Here is a 24,112-nt window from a genome sequence, read left to right as displayed (position 1 = left end):
ACAGTTGGCAGTGCTCACCATCTTTCAAACCCTGTGGATGAAAATCCTCCAGAGGTTCATTTGCTCCACGAATGAAAACAACGACAACGCGGTTTTTAATGGTCATTTGGGAAAGAACGTCGATGCGAAGAGATGAGATCATCTGGAAGAGGCGTCCTGCCTTGTGGACCAGGGTTCAAGGCAATGCCATGCACAACCCAGGATTTGTTCACGGCTCTTCACACAAAAATAAAGTCCCCACCGCCTTGGCCTACAACTTCGTACCTTTAAGGCTGAGTACAGAATGAAATCTTTATCCAAAATTAACCGTCAACAAATGGGAAAATCGCATCACACCTACTTCCTGCACCTCTTCATAGCGACGTGGGAATCATGCAAAGGACATTCCTTTGAAGAGTTCAAAGCCAACATGATCGTTAACCAACTCGATGACCAATTGTGTCAACATCCTTGTTGGGTTACCGTTAACATTTTTAGTGTTATTTTTACTACGCCAGTGTTACTATATTTCCCCTCAAAATAACGTGTTCTTCCAGCAACCGGGCACAGTAATCCTGAAGCACAGGTAGTTTACCAAGATGCTGAGATTTAAATTCATAAAGAAATTCGGGGAGGGGAGGAAATTCTGGGGAGAGAAGCAGGAGACAGGCGCTTTGGGCTTCACCGCTTTCTAAAGCAGTGCTTCTCAGATTGTGATGAAGAATTTCTAGTTATATTCAAAATGTAAGTTTAAAAAAATATTTTTTATTAATTTTTTTTTTTTTTTAGAGAGTGAGGAAGGGAGAGGGGATGAGAGGGAGAGAAAAAAACATAAATGTGAGAGGGAACATCTATGGGCTGCCTCCTGCACACCCCCTACTGGGGATGGAGCCGGCAACTGGGCATGTGCCCTTGACCCAGAATTGAACCAGTAACTTTTCGGAGCCCAGGAGGAAGCCCAACCAACCAACCGAGTCACACCAGTCAGAGCTCAACCCCACTTTTCAGTTCTTGGGTTCCACAGACATAAAGTCACTCTGTCACCGGCTCCCGAAGTTCCTAAATGCCTCCTCTCCACTTCTACCCCTCATCACAGACCAGTCACCGTCGGCCTGGCCGCCATCCACAGACCACAGACCACACCTGGGGTGGCCCTGGCCAAAAGCATCATTCCCTTTTCAGGACTGGAATTCTTATTTTATAGACGTTAAATCTCTGAAATGCAACAGGGCCCACCCTGACCTCTACCCAGAGCTCTGAAAAGCAAATGGGGTACTGCGCTTCCACCGCCCGGTAGCAGAAGGCACTGACAGTGGTGAGCACGGGCTTGAGGCGTAGGCGCTGCCCCTGCCCCCACACCCTGTGCGGAAGGACCCTGTTCTTCAGCAGCAGCCCACAGCCGCTGAAGGGCTCCGGTTTGGGCTCCAGCGATGGATCCAGATTCACCCGCATCCAAAGCTGCCGCACACGGCGCTGCTTCAGCCGGGACAGAAAGCCCTGGACGCACTCAGGCTGCCGTCATATCCCGTGGACCTAGGGGGTCCAAGGAGGCATCCCTGGTTCTGTCTCTTGACCGTGAGCAAGACACTCCATCTTCTGCTTAGGCCCCATCAGGGACGGGGGGTGTGGGATGGGGGTTAGAATGCTGCCTCACTCCCAGGGAGTGACATAGCCCAGAGGGATTGACAAGAACAGCAGGGCAGGGGGTGAGGGGGAATGAATGTACGTGTGTGTGTGTGTGTGTGTGTGTGTGTGTGTGTGTGTGTGAGAGAGAGAGAGAGAGAGAGAGAGAGAGAGAGAGAGAGAGAGAGAGAGATACTGGGCGGGGCAAATGTAGGTTTACAGTTGTTCATAAGTAAAATAACACAACAAACTATAATAATAAAAGCGTAATGTGCTAATTAGTCCAGATGGCCGAAGAGTGGAGTGACCTTCCGGACAAAACAGGGCTGCGAGGGCCGAGCCCCTTGCACGAATTTCAAGCATCAGGGCTCTAGTTAATAAATAATAATTCACGAATAAACTCCGTGGTTCGCATACTCACACCTGTAACCCTACTTGTGCTCCACTCCCTACATGTATGTACCTATATGAAGAATTATTCTTTCTCACATGGTACTTCTCCCCACCCCTGCAACTATACACTGTAAACCCCTGACAATCCATGGGCTTTTAACGCCTTTTATCAGCATCTCCCTCGATGAAATGACGATCCAGGCCGCCCTGGGGATGTGCCCAGCTCTGCGCACGCTCACACCACAGCCGCTGGGCTTCTGAAACCACGAGTCCCATCGCAGTTCACCGCGAACTCCCTGCAGGGCCTCCCAGCTGCCACCTAAGGCCCAGCCGCCCTGGGTTCATGCAGTGTCCCCACTCGCCCCTGGTTGTACAAGCAAGTCTCGGGACCGGCCTGCCAGCCATCTGCCCTTCCGTCCGCTGATGCTCGCTTGCCTGTTTGCGAGTCCTCCCGGGTGACCCTGAAAGCTGGCCCCCAGCACGCAATTGTCCTGCCCTCGGATGTTCCCAGGGATCTCAGTCCGACAACCACGCCCCGGCTCCGGAGATGCTGTGGGTTGTCCAGCGGCAGGAAGTACCTGTTCTCCCTAAACACTCCCATCGGAGCCTCAACCCCTCGCTTCTCCTGCTTCAAATCCTCCTCCGGGGTTTGTCAGTCAACACATTGGGGGGAAAAAAAGCTGTGGGTGAACTCTGACCTGAAGGCTCTTCCCATTCCAAGAACTTCAGGTGAGGCGGTGTGCTGGAGATCACCGCCCAGCTGAGCACGGCCTGTTCTCTCCCACAGCGAGGCCAGGTCGCCCTCCAATGCAAGCTGGACCTCCCCCAGGGACGGGGACCTCGCTCTCTCCTGGGCAGTCTGCCTGGTGAGCGAGTGCGCCTGCGTGCTGACCTGGGAGCTACCTGCCTGCCATCACTAGGTGTTATTCAGCCGTTGCCCACACGGTCGGGTGACCTGTGGAACCAACCACATCTCTCTGACGTGCTGGCCCCGGGGCAGCTGAGGACCCTTCTCCGGACTAAGCCTGCCAGGAGGCGGCTTCCAGGTTCCTCAATACTCCAGTCACCTCCCCTCTGGACTGCTCCGATGGCCTGCCCAGGTCCTGGGGTCCTCTGTGCTGTGGCGTTTCCTCATACTCTGTTCCATCTCTCTATTCCCCCCCCCCCCCTGAATGGCACAGACATGGCCTCCCAGTGAGCCCGTCCAAAGGTCCCAACAACACAGGAATCCATGTCCACCCAGAGCCAGCACGATGGCCCCCATGGATGGTGGCTGCACATACATGTTTCCTGTTACTCCCCATGCATTCAAGTTGGCCCGATTGTTCACAGGACAATAAACATGGCACCACGGTATAATCGGGACCTCAAAGCCAGTCTTCCACAAGCCCACATGCTGCCTGGCCTGCATCTTAACCCCAGGTATCAGTCCTCCGACCCTCCTCTCGCAACCTGAGCCCCTTGCTCACGTCTGTGCTTTCGATGTTACCATTCATGAGGGTGACGGGAAAAGCCATCCAACATTCCCCTACTGACATGCTAGCTACGTCCATTCTGAATTAACATCTGCATAGTCCTTTGTACCACACTCATCGCAATCTTCAGAGCAGCCCTAGGGGTGGGTGTCCTCCTCGCTTTACACAGGAGGAAACTGAGGCAGACCTGGAACTGAGGACCCCTGGAACCCAAGCGTCATCTGATTTCCTATTTATTTCAGTGTCGGGAGCTTAGCAATCTGAGGCAGGACAAGTTTTCTAAGGTTAAGTTCCAAGAACCAAATAAAGAATGAGCTGCAGAGGGGAAAAAATAGCAGAGGAATCGGGTTCTGTCTCGGGCTTTGCTGCGAATGAACCCCCAGGTTCAGGCGGCGGGTCCCCAGTTTCCTCATTCATAAGGTCGGGGGACTGAGGTCAGACTCCCAGCTGTCCCCCGTCTGTGGCCCTGTCTCCACCAAGTTGCTAAATTAGGCAGAGGACATGGCTGAAATGCCTTTCTCTTTTGTTCTTCGTGTTTTCAGTTTCTAAGATTAGCTGGGCGGTATTTGGTGACTCCCAGCGGGTCCCTCAAGCAGGAAGAAAACTACCATCTCTACAGTGTTCATACTTAAGCAGCTCCTTCTGTGATAAGAAGATAAATCTGGACACGCCGGCCACAGGGCTGCACCCACGAAGGCCCTCACCCCACGCAATAGCACCCTTACAGCCACGTGTTCTCAGAACCGCGGTTCTCAGCACCCAGGGGACGTGTGCGATGGGGAAGGTGCCATAGGGATGCAGTGAGCAGAGGCCAGGGGCTGCTATTCACCCTCCGACGCACAGGACGGTCCCCACAACCCAGAAGGACCTGGCCCAAGATGCCCACAGTGCTGAGGCGGAGAGTCCTGTCTTAAAGGGCGAGGTCAGAGAATGGCCCCAAACTCTTCCTAGTGTTTTATTTTCAACTAGAGGCCCGGTGCACGGATTCATGCACTGGTGGGATCCCTCAGCCTGGCCCGCGCCCTCTCGCAATCCGGGACCCCTTGGGGGTTGTCGAACTGCCAGTTTCAGCCATGGGATGTAGCAGTGCGGGAAGTGGCAGGCGGCCAGGGAGGAGCCCGAGCTGGGGCTGGGCACCGCTACCCCGCATCCCAGCCCCTCTGCGCCTGCTGCCGCCGCTCGGTAGCACTGCCATGGAGGCGCGAGAGGCTCGTGCCACCGCAGCTGCTCTCACCAGCCGTGAGCCCAGCTTCTGGTTGAGCGACGCTCCCACTGTGGGAGCACACGGACCACCAGGGGGCAGCTCCTGCTTTGAGTGTCTGCCCCCTGGTGGTCAGTGCATATCATAGCGACCGGTCAACCGGTTGTTCGATCATTTGGTCGCTTAGGCTTTTATATATATAGATATTTTTTATAGATTTTTAGAGAGAGAGGAAGGGAGAAAGAGAGGAAGTGAAACATTGATGTGAGAGTAAAACATCCAATTATCTGATGGGCTGCCTCATGCACGCCCCCTCCAGAAGATCAAGCCCACAATCCCAGTTTGTGCCCTGACTGGGACTCAAACAGCGACCTTTCAGTGCACGAGACACCCAACCTACTGAGCCGCACCAGCCAGGACACTTCCTAGTGTTTTGTCGGAATTGGCCCACGTGAGAGGCTAACCAGACGGCTGATCTGAGAGAACCGAGGCTCTGGAAACCTCTCTTACCTTGCGAAGAAGGACGCGGCCACGGAGGTGCCCGTGGAGGTCTCGGTGGCCATGCAGGAGCCCTGCGAGGCGGGGGCGCCGGAGGCGGACGGCTTGTCTGCATTGTAGCGATTCAGAGCCGCTTCGGACAGGCCCTCCCGGCCCGTCTCTGTCATCAGCTGGGAGATCTGAGGAGGAAACGGACACAGAGCTCATTACTGAGTTCGCCACGTGCCCTGACCACCACTGACAGCGTCGGGGGGCAGGGAAAGGAGCACATCCCCCCGTCACACAGCATACACGGTGCTCAGGGCCCCTCCATGGCCGTTTCTCAGCATTTCAGCCAGGATGCCTCCTCACTTGCATTCAAAATAATGGAATAAAATCACCCGCTGACATTGTAAGTTTCCATTATGTCTGTCTCCCCTGCATTTGGAGGGGAGAGCATGAACCATTATCCACACTGTTTGCAGCCCAAGACCAGGCCGGTGCCATCGACCAGTGCCGGCTAGTGTCTTACCAGGAGTGACCCCAAGTGCTCTCCAACCGACGAGGGGGCAAAGGCATCATTTTGTTAAGGGAGACGTGAGCCTGCTGATGCTGGCATAAGGAATTAAAGCATCACTTGTTGTTTGCTGTAGGCAGTCGGCACGCAGATGACTTCCAAAAGCTCATAAAAATAGAGTCGCCATGAATTTCAGGGGGGCTCACGGGGAGGGTGAGATCATTTCATTTTCCTCCTGGATCATTAAGATAAATGGCTCCCGTTTTATTTGCAATCACTGCCTTCATAACAGAAGTTCTAGCCGCTGGGGCTGGGTCCCTGTTGCCTAAATCCATATCATATGCCATGAAGAGCTGTACTTCTGGGCACAATGGGACACCTGTGTAGAAATCTGCTCCAGGAAAGCGCTAATCCCATGACAAATGGGATAATAATGCAGGCAAGTCCAGAGTGCTATTTCGAAAACCTGTGACATTAAAACTTTGGTCTATTTGTAAAAACTAAAAATTGTTCTAAAAAGGGGAAACTTTAGCTCAAAAAAAAAGTGTCTCCAGACAGCCCTGGCTGGTTGCTCAGTGGTTAGAGCATCGGCCTGTGGAACAAAGAGTTGGGGGTTAGATTTGTGGTCAAGGGCATGTACCTTGGTTGCAGGTTCCCCAGCCCTGGGGAGGTAACCAATTAATGTGTCTTTCTAACATCAATGTTTCTCTCTCTCTCTCTCTCTCTCTCTCTCTCTCGCTCTCTCTCTCCCCCCCCCCCCGCCTCCTCCCTCCCTCCCACTCTCTAGAAATCAATGGAAAAAATATCCTGGGGTGAGGATTTAAAAAAAAAAAAAGCCTGCAGCCAGCTCCCAAGTTCTTAAAGCTGAGTGGACAGTGCTTCTAATTGCTTAGAAAATGCAAGTGCAATAGAGCGAGGGCAGGGGGCAGTTTCCTCTTTGTGACCGAGCAGACGGGGAGAGTCCCATTTGTTACCCTTCGGAACACAAACGCATTTGCGCTTTTCATTACTGGCCGAACAGCCATTACTCTGAGGCCCGGCGACCTGACACTTGGCTTAAATTCATGCGCTTACTCGGAAAGCCTTGGCATTGAGCCGCTGAAATTCTGCCCACGCACACTTTCTCCTTCTCATTCATTCAGCGCGCTGTAAGGAAACCCGACCCACATGAGAGAGCGAGTGGAGGCAGCAGAGGCCGCAGTGCCTGGAGCACGTCCCGGGCTCAGCAAGGCGCTGCCCAGGGCAGGGACCGGCCACCTCTCCCTGGGCTGCCTCCGCTGCCCGCTGCGGTGGGCTCCCCTCCACCACCTGCCCCTCTCCCGCAGGGACCCCTGGAACAACCGGGGGGCTGAAGATATGTCCATCACGCTGTCGTCACCACAAAACAGCCCAGTGTCCGTGGGGGGCAGCCTGAGGCACCCCCTGGGCGTGGGGGCCGGAGGAGGAGGAGGGGCTGGACCTGGGTCACCTCCCACCTGCTTCTGGAGGAAACAGACCCGGGCCACCAGCTGCAGCCCCTGGTCGGTCCTACAACACGTATGCGTGAGACGCTGCCACACGCCTCGGCCTCACCGTGACTCAGTCTCCCCGCTTCGGGACTGGCTCTCTGAGTGACGTGGGGCAGACACCACAGTCCTTAAAAGATCTGAGGCGTGATCCCTCCATGTCACTCTCGCCCCAGGCTCTGTCGCTGCCCCCACCCGTGGTGGCACACCCCTCCCAGGAGCAGCATTCTCCTGGCGGCGCGTTTCATGTCGCGGCTGCGGCCTCTCAGACCAGTGGCCCAAGCGCACGCCCTTCAAAAGTGTCGCAGGGGGCTGGCTGCGGCTGCCAGCTCCGGCCCGGGCCCTGCTGTGTGTAAGTCGCCCGAAAGCATGGGCTGCTCCGAGGCTGGGGAGACCAGCCCCCAGGCTCCCTGCCCCTGCCCAGCCGCTCAGCGGCCCCACCTCCTGCTCCCGGGCCACGTGGGGTCCACGCGGGGCTGGCGGATGGGCTGGGTGGGAGCCCTCAGGTGTCGCCTGTGGAAGCTGGGTTCTAAGATTTAGCCAATTCCCCCTGAGGCAGCTGATGGGCAGGAGGATGGGGCCACTTACCCTGGGACAGGGAGTGGGGGAGCCAGGGCTGGACCCGGTTTATTTAAACCTGAGACTATCTCTATTCTGCACTCCACCCTCAGTCCAGTTCCCCTCCTTACCCCCGCCCCCCCAGGACCACTTCCTGTCCCGGGGCTGCTCTCGGCCCCTCCCACATCCACGGAGAGAAAATGCCCGAGGGTGGGAGCCGGAGTGCCTGCTGCAGCGCAGAGACCAGCGGGAGCCCGTGTCCAGAGGACGAGGCTTGGCCTCTGCTACCAGGCCGCTCTGGATCAATGTCCTCTCTCACGACAACATGACAGATGCACGACGGTCCCTGAGGAGATTCAGGTGCGAAACCCTCCAGCTGACACATTGGGAAACTGAGGCTCCGGTGGGGAGTCTGTTCCTCGGATGGTGTGTGTGCAGCCGGCTGAACCCTGCGGGCGGGTCCTACTCACAGACTAGGGGGCGGGGGACCAGATGTCTCAGCGCAGGGTTTTCTGGGTTTAGTTCTGGTTAAAGCCTGCCGTTAGCTCTCCACTCGGCCCCTCAGAACCAGTTCACTGAAGCAATGGAATCTGTTACTTTCAAAACACCATGGAGAGTGTGCACATGTGTGTTCGCACATGTGTGCTTATGTGTGTTCGCACGTATGTTGTACATGTGTGCTTGTACATGTTTGCGCATCTGTGTGTTTACACATGTGTGTTTTGAGCATGTGTGCATGTGTACATTTGTGCATGTGTGTTTGCACGTGTGCTTTTGAGCATGTGTGTTTGCACGTGTGTGCTTGTGAATGTGCATTTGCACGTGTGTGCTTGTGCATGTGTGTTTGCACACGTGTGTGCTTGTCCATGTGGGCCCTCAGCATGCATGAGAGCCCCAGCTATCACTCATGTGCACGGAGGCTGCTCTTCACAGACCTCACAGACAAAGCCAGCTCCACGTCTTCAACCACATACACATTTGCTCTCATCATTCAGTATGAAGAGCTGTAAATTCATCCCCAAAGAAATAGAAAAATCTTCCGTTTGGCGATGCGCTTGCCCACAGAGTCAAGACAAAAGATGTCTGGCTCTCACAAGCCCAGGTCGCTTCCACATCTCGAATGGCAGTCTGTGAGCCACTGGCCTCTAACCCCCTGCTGCCAGCGGCTCTGAGCTGCCAGCGTCTCCGGGTGGGGTTCGTCTCAAATGGCATTCCTGACCCAGAAAGGCGCCTCCTCCGGCTCTGCCGAGGCTGCCGGGACCGGCAGCATCCATTTCCTGCGCAGAGGCACCCACAGGCGGCAGGTGCATCCTGCTCCGTCTCCAACCACATTTACTCACGTGTAGCTAACATGTAACAGCGTTTTCTCTCGGGCAGTCACCATCTCACTGTTTGGGGACATCTCTGATTGTCACTGATTACTAACCCTGTGACTTAATGTTCTCATGGTTGTGCAAACAGTGGGTGCTCAATAACTATTTCTGAGCACAAACCAACTTACAATCCTCTCAGAAAAGGTAACCCTTGGTACAGTCATGGGATGCAGCTATGCTGTTGGCTGCCGAGCACTTAGGATGCCAGGATACATTCTCAGACAGCCCATGTGAAATATAAACCAGGGAAGCATACCTGCCAACAAAAAAGATAAAAAATGTATTCCCAAACCAAAGATCAAACCAAGTGCACTGCGCACGCAATGCCCTACGTCAGCCACGGGGATGCTGATGTGCACAGAAAGTCATCTGCTCCGTGCAGCATCCAGGCCACACTTTAATAATTTATCTTCATTGTTGAAAGTATTACAGACGCCCCCTTTCCCCATTGACCCCTTCTAGCCTGCCCCCTTCCCCAGGCCTTCATCACCCTATTGTCTGTGTCTATGGGCTATGCTTATCCTATATAATAAAAGGCTAATATGCAAATTGCCCCCTCAGGAGTTCGACCACCAGCTATGACATGTGCTGACCACCAGGGGGCACGCAGAACGACGGAAGGCCCCAGCCAGCAGATGGGAGTGGTGGAAGGAAGGCCCTGGACAGCAGCTGGAAGGCCCCGGCCAGCAGCTGGAAGGCCCCGATCGGCCCTGATCACCAGCCAGGCCTGGGGACTCTACACGTGCATAAATTTCGTGCACCAGGCCTCTAGTATACATATAAGTTCACCCATTAATCTCTCTCCACCCGCCCTCTCCTGCTTTCCCTGAGATTCCACAGTCTGTTCTATGCTGCTATGTCTCTGGATCTATTTTTCTCATCAGTTTATTTTGTTCTTTATCTTCCATATATGAGAGAGACCACGTGACACTTGTCTTTCTCTGGCTGGCTTGTTTCACTTAGCGTAATACTCTCCAGGTCCCTCCAGGCTGTCTCAAAGGGTAAGAGATCCTTCCTTTTTGCTGCTTCATAGTGTTCTGAGGTGTAAATGCACCCCAGCTATTTTTATCTTCCTATCTGAGTCTTAGCTCTGGCTGCAGGAAGATGAGGCAATCCCCTCTCGGAGCACAGAGCAGACTCCGCCCTCCCCCGCTACTATTCTCCCTCCCCCAGCTTCCCCTCCCCCTGGCAGCCTGCACTTTGCACAAAGGGCTCCTGCCTTAGCAACCACGGTGCATGGCGTTTGCTTTGGTACCACTCCTTCTGGGGCCAGAAGGCTTCCTTTCCTGAGTTACGCTTATGTTCTCTTTGCAGGCACAGAAACGAAAGAAACACCCCACTCTAGGGGGAAGCACTGGGAAGCTGGGAAGCCGGACAACCTCCTTTCCTGCAGAGCCTGGGCAGGTCAGGGTGCCCCAGCCCCACATCACACCGAGCCGAGTCACACCGAGTCATGTCATGCCAAGCAGTCGGTTAACCTGCTTTCCACAGTTCAGTATTCCAGAACTCATTGGTTCTGATCCTTTCTTATGCTCACTGATTGCTGTCAGGCATTTGAATAGGACAGAACCCTAGCTGGTCTGGCTCAGTGGATAGAGCGTCGGCCTGCAGACTGAAGGGTCCCAGGTTCGATTCCAGTCAATGGCAGGTACATCAGTTGCAGGCTCCCTGACCTGGCCCAGGTCCTGGTCGGGAAGCGTGCAGGAGGCAACCAGTCGACGTTTCTCTCTCACATCGATGCCTCTCTCTGTCTTTCCCTCTCTTTTCCACTCAGCCTGAAAATCAATGGAAAAATATCCTCAGGTGAAGATTAAAAACTTTTTTGTAGTTAAATAAATACCACAGATAATTTTCCTGTGGCTCTTGGCCTGCTGCCCCCAAGCACAGCAGTTACCACCTAGCTTGCAGCTTGCCCCCGGGCTTGGCCCAGTCCTCGCAGCCTCTGCCACTGGCCTGGAGGGGTCAGACAGACAGACAACCCCTGCTGCCCGGCCCCCGGCCAGCACCAAGGGGCCCCCAGGAGGGATTCTCCTGTCCCAGGGCTGGGTGCCTGATTACCCTTATTATCTCAGCTTGCTTCGGCTATAAATTTTATTAGCAGCCATAAAATTATCCAGCCATAGCATTTGACTCAGTGACCTCTTGCAGAAGAGAATTCCGCACACCGGGCTGGTGAGGGCCCGCGAGGTCCTCCTCTCCTCCACCTGGATTTACAGCCGCACCGCCACCCGGGTCTGCCCCGTGGGATGAGCCTCGGCAAACAGAAGAGGCAGCTCCATTGCAGGAGGCCCCTTATCGGGGCTCGATCGGGGCCCCTCCGACTGATGGCTGTTTTCTTTCCTTCTCTGTCGCTAGAGGGTAAAGGGGCAGGGTCACCCACAGGCCTCAGAAAGGACTGAGCTGCAGGATGAAGCAAGGACCACTGACACTTCTGTTCTGGCGTCTGCCCTGAGATTCCTTCGTTCCAAGAGGGCAGCCCACGGCTCAAATATCCTTGTACAGAGTATCTTCTGACAAATGCTAAAGCCGTGCCATCGAGCCTGCAGTATTTCTACGTGTGTATTTAACTTCACCCGGCAGATACGTTGAATCCCAATAATGTTAATACTTAATCCTCAATGCTGTTTTGCGGGGTGGTTGTGGTGACATGTTCAATGACATGTTAACGACACAAGGAGTCCAGCTGACATGATTTTGAGGAACGACATCAGGTGAGCTTTGCATGTGTCCTGTCATACTTAGTCCTGATAAAAACCCTATGAAGTAGGCACCATTATTATCAAGTAACAGCTTCAACTCCACGCATGGAAAGCCTTGGAACAGGAAATGCCGCCGGGCGTGGCTTCTGTCCTCGGGTGTACCTGGCCCCAGTACAGCTCTTCCACTCTGGCTCCCACTCAGAACAGGGGCCACAACAAAAGACTTGATAAAGAGCAGAGAGCATGATTATTTGAATAATTTCTCAATGTGCACAAAGAGCTCACGCTATCCAAGTGCTTTGTGACTTTTATAATCGAACGAAACTAAAATCAGGTGGTCTGGATCTTGATGTAACTGATCTCATGTTCAGCTTGCAACTGAGCGAACTTAGACTGAGTAGTCAAGAGGAAATCACAACCCTTATCAGCCCAACCTTGACCTCGGGGTCAGCACACCAGGGGCGACTCCCAAGGCCGGGCGGACTGACCCCGTTAGTCCTGTATGGATGACTGGGAGCTGCTCTTCTACTGGGGGAAGGTTCCCACGGCTCCCCACCCCCAAACACCCAGCCAAGAGCCAGGGCCCAAGAACGCGTGTCCTGAGCACCCATCCCCACACTGACGATCAGGGCCAACCCTCCGTGTGTCCCCAGCCCTGTCCTTAGGCTATAAGAGCAGTTGTTTGTCTTGTAACTGATGACACGGGTCTCTCTGCCTAACCATGGCCAGCCCTGTGACAATAGGGACTGGGCAGTCAGAGGAAGGTAAGTAGCACACGATCTCACTCATATGTGGAAGCTAGTGAGCAAAATAGATCCAGAGATCTAGAACCATGAACAGACTGATGAATTTCAGAGGGATGGTGGGGGTGGGGGGAGGGGAGATGGACCGGGGAACTTGTACGCATATATGCATGGCTCATGGATGCGGACAGTAGTGTGGCGAAGGCTTAGGAGGGGAGGAGGGTGTCAATGGGGAAAAACACACACAAAGGGGATATCTGTAACTCTTTCATCAATAAAGATAAATTTAAAAAAAAAACCAATAGACTGGGTTTTGCTCACCTCAGTATCACAGCACAGCACAGAGTTTAGATATGGAATATATCCAATAAATACATCAATTAATACACTACTTAACAAACACATGCAAATAAAAATGAACTTCATTTAGCTGAATTGGGATTGCTGGAGTTTGTTTGATTTTAAGAAACAGGTTATTTTCACCTGATTTAAAAAACTATGACTAAGGGTGCCTAAAGCTGTATTCAACAAAAATAACGTATTTCAGCATATATGTAATTCGGTATAGCGGGGAGACACGTGACCGAGCGGCGGAAAGAAAAGGCAAGCACGGAGACCCAGGGAAACAGAGAGAAACAGGAGAAAGGGGAAGAAAAAAGAAAGAGAAAAACAAAAAGAAATTTACATAAAAAGATTTAACAAGGGGGAGAGAAGACCAGTGTTTGTCCCTCTCGGCCAGCTGGAGTGTGAGGGGGTGAGAGCCACAGGTGGGGAGCTGGGATCCTCTGGAACATTGGACAAGGGACCCTAGGCCCAGGGCTCCCAGGAGAGGAGAAGCCAGCCAGAGACTGAGGGCCCAATGCCAGCCCAGGAGCCCCTGGTACTAGACAGGAGTCTCCGCTAAACTCTGACCCCAAGGCCTGGAAGATAAAGGTACACACAGAAATGTGAAGGTCCAGGGCACAAACGGAGCCACTCTCTCCCTTTTCCATTAAGAAAAATACTCCTAACCTTTGGAGAAAAGGGCTTGGAACTTTTGAATTCCTGAATCCCTGCGTGAGGTCACCCTTGCAGAATGGCACTGTTTCCTACAGGGGGGGGACAATAAGGTTCAGAGGCTGCACATCAGATCCGCTGGAGCTGATGCAGCAGTTAATCCTCTCACGGCCCATGGCCTTTTCCGCCCCTGCTCAGCCGGCTGTTTGTCTGTAGAGGACATCGTCATGTATCTTTAAGAAGCAGGCCCTTCCCAGGGCACATGGCACAGTCCTTCACCCGAGTCTTGGCTAATGCTTGGAAAACTTTCCAGAAAACCAGCGGTGCGTTGTGGCCTGGAATCTTAAATATGCATTCCTTGTGGGCACCTTACTTCCTCCTTTTAATTCCGCTCTGATGAAAAAGTCAAGAGGACCTGTAGACCATTCTTGGCTCTGAAGGACCCACCTCAAGTCTGCAGAATGGCCAGTTTTGCTAGAGGCAAAAGCAACCTTGCATTCTGGGCAAAACTGGGGAAGCAAAGGCATGCACTCACACACATGCACACACACACATGCACGCACACATATGCATACACACATACGCATGCATGCACCCCTCAGGATGCTGGGATGGTAGCCCACATAAGGCAGAAGGGTGAAGCCAGCAGCTGCTGGAGCCCCGAGAGCACAGTCCCTGTGTGGGACCTTTATGGAGGCGACAGCACTCAGCCTGGCTCCCGATGGTAGGATTCACCCTGCTCGGCCCTGGCAGCTCCAAACCACAGCCTCAGTGGACAGATGGTCAGACTGGAAACGGGCTGGGCCAAATGGAACTACCAGTGCGATCCCAGTGCCCAGCAAAGGGTAGACCATGCTTCGGCCTCAGTCAACGTTGCATGGAATGATGAGAACCACGTCTGGGCCTGGCTTGGTGGATGACAGCACGAGAAACTCTCTCAGCCCTGACCCCCCAGCTGGGGGAACTCAGACTGCCTGGGGTGAAGTGGGGTAACGTAGCTGAATGGGTCCTGTGGTTCCTCATGTCACGACCAAATATAACGCAGGGGCGTTTGGAAATAGTCCTGATCATCTTTAGGGTGTGTCCCTGATTGAACATTTGTCTGGACTTTACACAAACACATCAAAGAAGACAACAACATTCTCCAACATTGTCGCAGAACTCGGACGGGGAGCAGGGACCTGAGTTTAGGGGTCCGCTGGCGGCTCCACAGCGACGCACGGACTTCCGTGGTCCCGGCTTGGACTGACCTCACGTCTCTGCCCTCCTGGTTACCAGCTGCAGAAACGCCACATGCTACACCATCCAAAAGCAATTTTCAAAACCACCACCTTTTGATGGAGCCGGAAAAGTCCTTAGGTGTATTCTAGGCCAACGTTCACCGTGTCCACGTGAAGGGACATGGCCCGGATGGGTGAGGCCAGTTGTCCAAAATCACACACCTCGCTTGTGGCGCTGCCTGCCAATTGCAGGGCTTACTTATGCATATTAGAAACTAGCAGCAGGACGAGGGAGGATTCCAAAATGACTGCAAATCCCTGGAAGACAGAAAGAGCGCCTATAGTTTGGTCATAAGCCAGGGGCCCGGTTCTAGCCAAGTGGCCAGCTGTGGGGCCTTAATAAAGTGGATTAACCTCGCTGCAACTTAGCTCCCAAAGTGAGGGCTCTGGCATCAAGAATAATAAATACACACACTCACGAGCATCGTTCTCCACAAAGAACAGCGGCTTCCGACTCAAGACCAAGGATTCACAGCCTCACTGGAAACCTGCACAGGAGGCGGCAAACCTTGGCGGGCTGACCGCCAATCATCTCTGGAAGGGGTCTGGGATTGTTCCTCTGCCTATTCCGTCTGAGTTGGGGATCACTCCCTCTATAAAGCTGGCCATTTAAAGTTCACATCGTCTCGCCTGACCGGCGTGGCTCAGTGGTTGAGCATGGACCTATGAACCAGGAGGTCACGGTTCGGTTCCCGGTCAGGGCACACCCCCGGGTTGCAGGCTTGCTCCCCAGTGGGGGGTGTGCAGAAGGCAGCCAATCAATGATTCTCTCTCATTATTGATGTTTCTCTCTCCCTCTCCCTTCCTCTCTGAAATCAATATAAATATTTTTTTTTAAAAAAACCCTTCATATCGTCCCTACCGTCCAGAATTCAGTGACCAGCTCAGCAGGGCTGCTCACTGGGCAACTCTGGGTCCTCATCCCATTCAGGATCGGCCTGTCCCCTGCCACCTGACCCAGGGCGGACTCTCAGTTGATGGTTTTCTAAATCAGTTCACCCAGTTAATTCAGATTAGTAATGAAATACATTTATTTACGTATGTGTGTTTTCATTGCCTATCTCACTAGTAAAATTGACATTGAGAGTGCTTTAGAGCAGTGGTTCTCAACCTTCTGGCCCTTTAAATACAGTTCCTCATGTTGTGACCCAACCATAACATTATTTTCGTTGCTACTTCATCACTGTCATGTTGCTACTGTGATGAATCGTCATGTAAATATCTGATATGCAGGATGGTCTTAGGCGACCCCTGTGAAAGGGTCGTTCGACTGCCAAAGGGGTCGCGACCCACAGGTTGAGAACCACTGCTCTAGAAGGTTAATAATGTTTGCATAGTCCTTAAATCCTTCCTTAACCCTGAATTCTCAAACTTAGGGATATTTAAAAATCTTGGGCCTCGTAAGTTGTAAAACCGAATTCTGAAATTAATTTTGCTGTTGTCAGATTCCTTCAGGTCTGTATAGTCTCTCGGCACCCCCTTGCTTTGAATACAATTAGCAAAGAGACGAGGATCTTCTGTGAGCTGGCACCGGGGAATGGTATAATCTCATTATGTCTTCACTAAATGAATATTCTACTTTCTTTTTCTGCTGTGGCTGTAACATTCCATCAGTGTCCTGATTTCTTTACTTGGTGATCCCGCTCAAGTTTCTCCTCCGTTCACTTAAGATGTTGGGATTTTTCTTCTATTGTACAGGCTATGGCTTTTCCCAAAGCCCGGCTGGCTATCCTTTCCACTTGTTCGAACTTTATAATGTGGGTCAGGCCCAGCAAAGTCAATGCCAGCACGCTTATTGTGAGCAATCTGACTAGATTCCCCTCCTGACAAACCAGAGCCAGCAAGATTGGCAGGCCCTGCCCCCTCAGGGGCCCCGGCCAGCGCACTCTATTCTCAAACACAGTTGGACCTGGGCTTCCTCTCTTCCATATCTGCCCTTTTGTTGCAGACCCTGAGTCCCTGGGGTCTACTCTTGAAAACAGAACCGATCTTTTGGGATTCTTGCCTTTCATACACACTTGAAAAGCTATTCATCCAATGCTGAGTTAAAAGACTAAGCTGTAGTAACGAATCGGTCTTGTTGCAATTCCCCTAAATGGGATTATTCCCTTAGAAGCCTCAAGAAAGAGCAACATCAAGATCTCAGTGAAGCCTGTCATCTTCCTCAACTCCCCAAACCACGAATCTGCCCTTAACACAAAGGAATGTGACGTCTACAGAACTTCTATGCAGAGGAAGAGCCAGGTCTGGATCCAGAGCGTGGTGTCCACCAGGCCATCTCAGGAAGACAGGGTGGCCAACATCTACAAAGTTCAAGACCAACTGAGAAGACACAGGACATTAGTTCCCCTTGTCCACATAGACAGCGCCATCTCCATTTTGGAAGGTCGGTTCCGTGAAGGCAGAAACAAAGCTTGCCTTTGGAGCACTGTTCCTACTCCAAGTCACCCCCGCGGAGGAAGTGGGGGACACTCTGCTATTTGGCTTTCTACAGGGCTTACCACCAGCACATTCGTAAACTGTCAGCCAGAGCAGGACAACGTACACTCATTTCACAGTTGGCTTAAAAGTTAGTCGGTTGTTTTTTCCCCAGAGTCTAAGTAAGTGCACATACACACACACACACACACACACACACACACACACTCACTCACACACACCAGAACTGTCCTTCCAGCAAACAACAGCATGGTGATTATCAGAGGGAAAGGGGGTGGAGGAGGTAGAAGAGGATAAAGGGGGAATAAACAGTGATGGACAAAGACTTGGCATTGGGTGGTGAACACACAATATACAGATGATGTTTTATAGAACTGGACACTTGAACCCTATATAATTTTATTAACCAGTGTCATCCCAATAAAATTAATAAAAATTTTAGGAGAGGAATTCTGCTCCAGCGGTGTCTCTGAGAAAGAATGACTATCCCTCCCCTGGGGGAAAGAATGTTAAGAAACAACTTGCCAAACATACAAAGACGCAGTTGAAAACCAGTAAACATGTCTCCTGAAGAAATACATAGACTAAAGAACCTCAGGTTGGATCGGGGAACACGTCCCCAAAGTGAGGCTGCTAGAAGTTCTGGAAGGTCCTTCTTTCTGTAGAGATCTTTCAGGTCAATCAAAGTAGCCGGCTGTCCAGAGTGACTCTGGTGCAGTTCCACTGAGGGAGAGGTATACCAGATGCCTGGACGAGAACTCTCCTCACACATGATCTTGATGCATAATCACTCCCAATGTCTACAATCTAGGCCACTGCCGCTCTCTACCCACCCAGCTGTCATTGCACCAATGTCCCAGACAGACCTTAGCCCAGCGTGAACCTAGCGTGTCCCAGGCTTGCCTGCTGTCTCGGTTGATTGCTTTCTAAGATAGTCCTCATTGTTGCCTATCTCTGATAACCGCATCTTTCATTTTCCAGCCTCACTCAACTTAAACTATTTCATGTTACTGTCCCCTAAGTAGATTTACATGTGTCAAATCCTGTCTCCGGAATTTTAATTTTTTTTTGGTTTAGGAATCATACTTGTTCCGGATTACATAGTTACTATCAACTTTTAACTAGTCGTTTGGGAAGGAAAATGCCGTTTGTCTGAAAGCCGCCTTATCTTCAAATTCTAGAAAAACTCCCCTCCAATCCAGGTCACCGTGGGGATCATTTGCCACATTCAAGGGTCAAACATGAAAAGGCGGTGGTGGGAACAAGAGGCGCGGGCTCGCTCTGCATCCCGCGAGCCTGCCAAACCGCAGACAGGAGGGACTCAGATGAAGGCACCCCGTTAAAGGAACTTTGTTCTGGCTGTGCTTTGTCTAACTCCCAGAGTGGGAGATGGCCCACAATAGCCACTTGAACCTCTTTTCTCTGTAAGTCTCCAGCTGAAATCCAGTATGTGGGAGTTCTTTCAATAGCAGCTATGCAGGCCTTTTCAGAAACTAAATTTGAATACGCCACAGTGACCAACTGGGTATATAACTGCTCAACAACCGACTTGAAAGCTAATGGCAGCCACCACCACCCCCACCCTAGCTGCACCCTATTACCCTCTGGCCAGGCTTTGGGGGCTTCCCAGCAAGCAGCCTCCAACCTCGGTGGCCCATGGGGCCAGGCGCCCCGGCCTGGGAGCCCGACCTTCTCCCTGTAGCCTGCTGTTATTTGCACTGTTGCTTATCTCTCCAAAGCGGAGTCATAAGAACAAACTCAGCTAAGCCAAATTGGCCCTTTGTTTGCCATTATCATAAAAACTTTATGTCGGAACTAATAAAAACATGCTTTACGTGCACAGTTACGTGGGTTTACACAGGCAATAACACCCAGCAAGCTACACCCATAAATCCCGTTATAGACACTTAGGAATAAAAATTTTATCTTTGCCAATATTTTCGTTTGCTGGAGGGAAGGTGCGAACACAGAGCCTATGGCCGATCCGTGGCTTCCCAGGGCCCTTACGTCTCCCTGGCTGCCTCTCTGTGAGGCCAGGAAGGTCCTTTCCGAGATTTCTGGAAACGTCTCACAGTTCTATAGCCTCTTAAGGACTCACTATCAATCACACCTCCAGTCTCAGTAAAAGGGAAGCTTTTTCCAAAACTTTTAAAAACGAATCACTTTTTAAATGAGTTCAGTATTTTCTTAGAATTCTTGTAAGCAAACAAAAAGATCCAATTCTCGTCCCAGCTGGGACCTTGGAGCAGGTTTACAGTAGATTTAATTAAAGAAGCTTAATGAAACCCCCCAAAAATGGGGACTCGCCGGATTTCATCTTTCCACAGGAACGCACCCTCACATTCACTAAATGAGTTGGGGCTTTGGCTTGCATTTCCTTTCCTTCTAGAATACACTGACCAACAGAAATATAAAGGAATCCACAAGGCAACCTGCATGTGTTCTAACAGACACTATAAACTAGATACTAGTTACTAGATACCATGAGCCAGACACTGTAAACTCAGAATTTACAAACTATAGATACCATAAACTCAAAAGTATTAAAATCATGTCACCTCTAAAGTCCATTTCTTCTGTCAATGATTCATAGTAAAATAGGTAAAGGGAAACCAAACTAGGTGAAAGGAGAAATATTTAGAGCAACAACAACAACAAAAAAGTCTATGTCTGCCGGGAGCCGGTCCATCCTTGCTGTTTCAAGGGACCTGGCATATATGGCATACTGTTCTTAATATGTTTGCTCACCTTCTTGGCACTATGTGTTTTAACCAAGGTCACCTCTCTGAGAAAGGTTGTTTCCCCAGGTAGGGATTTTCCCCTGAAGTTAGGGAGGGAATAAAACCCCTTAACTAAGTGCCAGGCGGGTAATTAATCACTTTAACTACGAACAATCATGCTTAAACTACATAATCTTTACTCCCTGGAATGGAGATAAGAAACGCCCTAACCTTTGTAATAGAGATTGATAGGATTGGAATCAACTGGTATAAATACAGGTGTAACAAGACAACAGGACACAGAACCTAGACACAGAACCTACACAGAACCTAGAGACAGAAGAACTTTGCTGGAGAGAACATGGCAAAAGATCCTGGACAGAAACTGGCAACAGAACCTAGAGACAGAACCTAGTAAGAGAATCTGGCTGAAGAACCTAGAGACAGAACCTGGCTACAGAACCTGGATAGAACATGGCAAGAGAACCTGACTAGAACCTAGTGACTGAACCTGGCTGGAGAACCTAGCAAGGGAACATGGCTACAAAACCTGGCTGGAGAACCTGGAGAACCTGGCTGGAGAACCTAGCAAGAGAACATGCCTACAGAACCTGGCTGGAGATCCTAACCAGAACTTCGCTGGAGATCCTGACCAGAACTTGGCTAGAGATCCTGGCTAGGCTGCTGATCAACTGAACACTGTCTCTGTGTCATTCCTTCTTCGCTGACTCCGTCCACACCTTTGGGGACCCCTGGACCTGCTGGGGTTGGACCCCAGCACATACCCACACACAGATTTCATGCACCAGGCCTCTAGTGTATGTGTGTGTGTATTTTTCCTTTTAAAGGCTCATGCACCTCACTCTCAAATGTTTCAGACAGTCTCTGGACGTCACTGCAGAAGGTGGGGAGTGGTTCCTGGCCTGCATCTGGTGACGGGCCCCTCTCCTTGCCCCGCCCTGGCTCTCGCTCTAAACCTGAGACCCTCCTCCTGACGTGGACTGGGGTCGTTAGTCTCAGTGCTGGCCCAGGTTTCTGTCTCCTGCACTCGTTTCCCTGGGGTGGCTGGAGCCATCCTTACAGTGGCTCAGACAGTGGGTAAGACTCCCCATAAGGAAGCAACCACAGGCTCCTTGGAGCCCTGGCTGCCACCACAGCCGCCACCTGCTGCCAGGAGTGCCCAAGGGTCACAGTACCAGTGGGAACAGCCCGGGTCCCAGGGGAGAGGCAGGTTTGTGACGGCATTTTGACTGTCTTCTCCTTCCCCACCTTGGAACGCCCACTTATTCTGAATCAACCTAAACCTCCCGTTTAATACAAAAACCTCCACATAAAAGAGCTCAGAAGTCAACAGACCCACCCCCTCTCCTGATGCAGGGGCACCATTCAGGGAGCTGGGTCACTCTGCCCCTTTGGGGTGCTGCAGAGATGGGAAGCTCCTGCTTTGAAAGATAATTTTGGAAATAAGACCACTGTGGGGTAACTGACTCTTAGAAAGTTCTCCTTTGCAGGCGGCAAAAACTGCCTCCCTGGAAAGGCAGAACGGAGAGCAGGGGCGGATCTTCCTCTTTGGACCTCACTTTCCTGTCTCCTGTCTCTCCCAAAATACAGCATCTCAAACACCTGAACACGTTTCATGCTCCCGTCTTCTCTTGTCCAGACAAAAATCTGGCAATTTCCTAAATGAGCCTCACACTAGATGATGTATAAGAGGATTTCTCATTTATAAAAAGGCAAATACAAGATAATTAGTAAAACAGATACGGTCATAGCAACCAGGACCTAGAGGAGACCTCTAACGAGCCGAACAGAAAGCTTACACCCTTCCTGGGGTTGGTTCTGAAACTGGATTCGGATGCTGCTGGCCCACAGGTGAGCAGGGAGGCCTGAGTTTGCATCTCTGTGTGAAGGGGGAGAACAGACCAGCTCCTCAGAAAAGACAAGGTAATTCCCTGTAACGAGGACGGGTGTCTCGTGTAGGACGGGCGTGTACACCAGGGAAATGGAGCCACGTGATGGCTACTCAACATCCTCTATTCAAAATGCACAGCCAGTGCTGAGGCAGAATTAACACAAGAGCCCCTAATAGTAATTTCTGATCACAGCTGGAAGGTGAAAGATCAAGACACAAGCCAGCGTGGGTGATTAAAAGGGTTAAGTGTGGATTTGGCCCAGATATGTAAATATCTCCTTTACTATTTTCATCTGACTTCAGGATGCAACTTAGAGCCGCTGGATCACGTGTTAGCTGTGCTTTAGATTACTGACCCCCAACCACACGCCTCCTCCTCCGGGATTTTGAGCCCTGGAGGGGAGAAGGTTTGAGATTACACTCTCTGGGGAGAGTCTGAAAGGTACAGATCCTAGATTCTTGATTAAGTAGCTTCATAAATTTTGGAGACCAGATAAACATAAGGTAAAGTTAGTATTTTGTTACAAAAATAAGAATCCTAACCAAAGATGTCACAACCCTGCTGAAATACAGGACGAGGCCACAGAGGTCCCTCCCCGTAAAGCCAGGCTTCCTGCAGGCATGGTGTCCGGAGGGCCGACTGTCACAGTCGTTACTTTTTACAACAATCCTGCAAGGTGGAAACTGTTTCTCGGGTTCTACCGATTCAGAAACTGAAGCTGGGGCTCAGAGGAATTTGCCAGAGGTCACGGAGCTGGAAGTAGCCACGGGAGGGTCGAAATGTCAAGCTGTCTGCCTCTAAATGTGGTATTTCACCCATTGTGTCGCCTGGCCTCCCTGGGCCACGGTGTGGTGAGTACATACAAGGCCACGTAACGGACATATAATGACATCATTACGAAGCTCTGGGGCTTCATCGGGCTGCCCTGTGAGCAAAGTCAGGTCTAGGCTGCAAAAAAGATTTAAAAACCAGTTTCCAGAAAAATAGACCCTGATCTGTGGCACTGCCAATTCCCAAGGTGTAAATACTCCCACTGCAGCATAGGCACGGGCTCCCATGACCACTGGGTCTAGAGGACTTGTTCCCAGGTGGTCGTCTCCAAGAAAGTCTACTTGCACCTGTAGCTCCTCAGTGAATAGGGAAATTCCATATTTTCCTTACATTGCATTGCCTCCACCAACACCTACCTTACCTTTTAATTTAATTTCATAATTTGAGCCATTTCTGGAAAAGGAAAGGGGAGGGAGAGAAATGGACTACATATGGGCCAATGCAAGTAAATCGAGATCACAGGAAATCCCATCTCGGAAAACCAGAGCAACCTTAAAATGCCTCAATAGCGACTTTATCTTCAATACATACCCGTGCCCAGATCTACTGCGTTTGAACCTGATATTGATTACATATGACTGCTCAACATTAAAATCAAACTGCTTGCTTTTCTATTAGGTCTATAAGATCTCAGAAATGAATAATTTTTTTAAAAATCTTTGTTCAAGAAGTGGTAGGAGTTGAATAAATGCTTGTTACTATTAGCAATTTCACCTTCTAAGAAAATACCTTAGAGGTATTATTTCTGCCTTTTAAATATAAAGAAACACTTCTGGTTGGAGATGGTGGGTTAAATACGTGCCTTAGCAATGCTCTTTACTGCAATCCTAATAAGATGACAATAAGAGGTTTTTAAGAGGACATAGGCTCGCAAGGCCAAAGGAAACAAATGGCAGGAAATAAACGCAGCGCCGTTTTGGAAGCTGGAACCAGGATGGTGAGTGCTAAGTAACTTAGATCCAAAAAAGACGAGTCTCAAGCTAGTGATGGGCAAAGCTGCAAACAGCCCAGGTTACAACTCAACACCCCACAAAGGCTCAAGAACTGACGGCACCGGGCACCTAGGGAAGTGGGGGTGATGGTGGGGCTGAACCAAGGGGACTGGCTGGAATCCTGTTTATGACGCAGTTAGAGCTCTGCCCTTTCTCCACTCCAGGTGAGTCCGCCTCCACCTGGCAGGGGCTAAAGGTTTAGCCTCCGAGAGGATAAAACCCAGGGTCTCTAGACTAGAACCTGTCACGCGAAGTTAGGAGAAGGGAACTCATGAAGTAGCAATTCAGCCAAACTTTACATAATAATCCGAGGTCTCCCTGTCTCCTTCCTCTCCGCTCCCAGAAAACTGGAAGCCAACATTTTTTCGGGGGGATCTGAACAACCCCAAAGAAAAGAG

At 51.2% G+C, this 24,112-nt stretch overlaps 1 protein-coding gene across 1 annotated transcript in view; it reads right to left on the bottom strand.

The window, feature by feature from the left end:
• The window catches only part of KIF26B (kinesin family member 26B), a gene marked incomplete at its 5' end in the record, with an annotated part of 356,664 nt that overhangs the window by 182,790 nt on the left and 149,762 nt on the right, over positions 1 to 24,112 (bottom strand). Inside the window, one exon of the mRNA XM_081114435.1 lies at positions 5,182 to 5,348. Within this exon, the coding sequence (XP_080970561.1) occupies positions 5,182 to 5,348 (167 nt within the window). The remainder of the gene's footprint in view (positions 1 to 5,181; positions 5,349 to 24,112) is intronic.

This window comes from Myotis nattereri, assembly GCF_964212035.1.
Source record: "Myotis nattereri genome assembly, chromosome: 20".
Classification (NCBI taxonomy): domain Eukaryota; kingdom Metazoa; phylum Chordata; class Mammalia; order Chiroptera; family Vespertilionidae; genus Myotis; species Myotis nattereri.
This window is presented reverse-complemented; position numbering and strand designations above follow the sequence as displayed.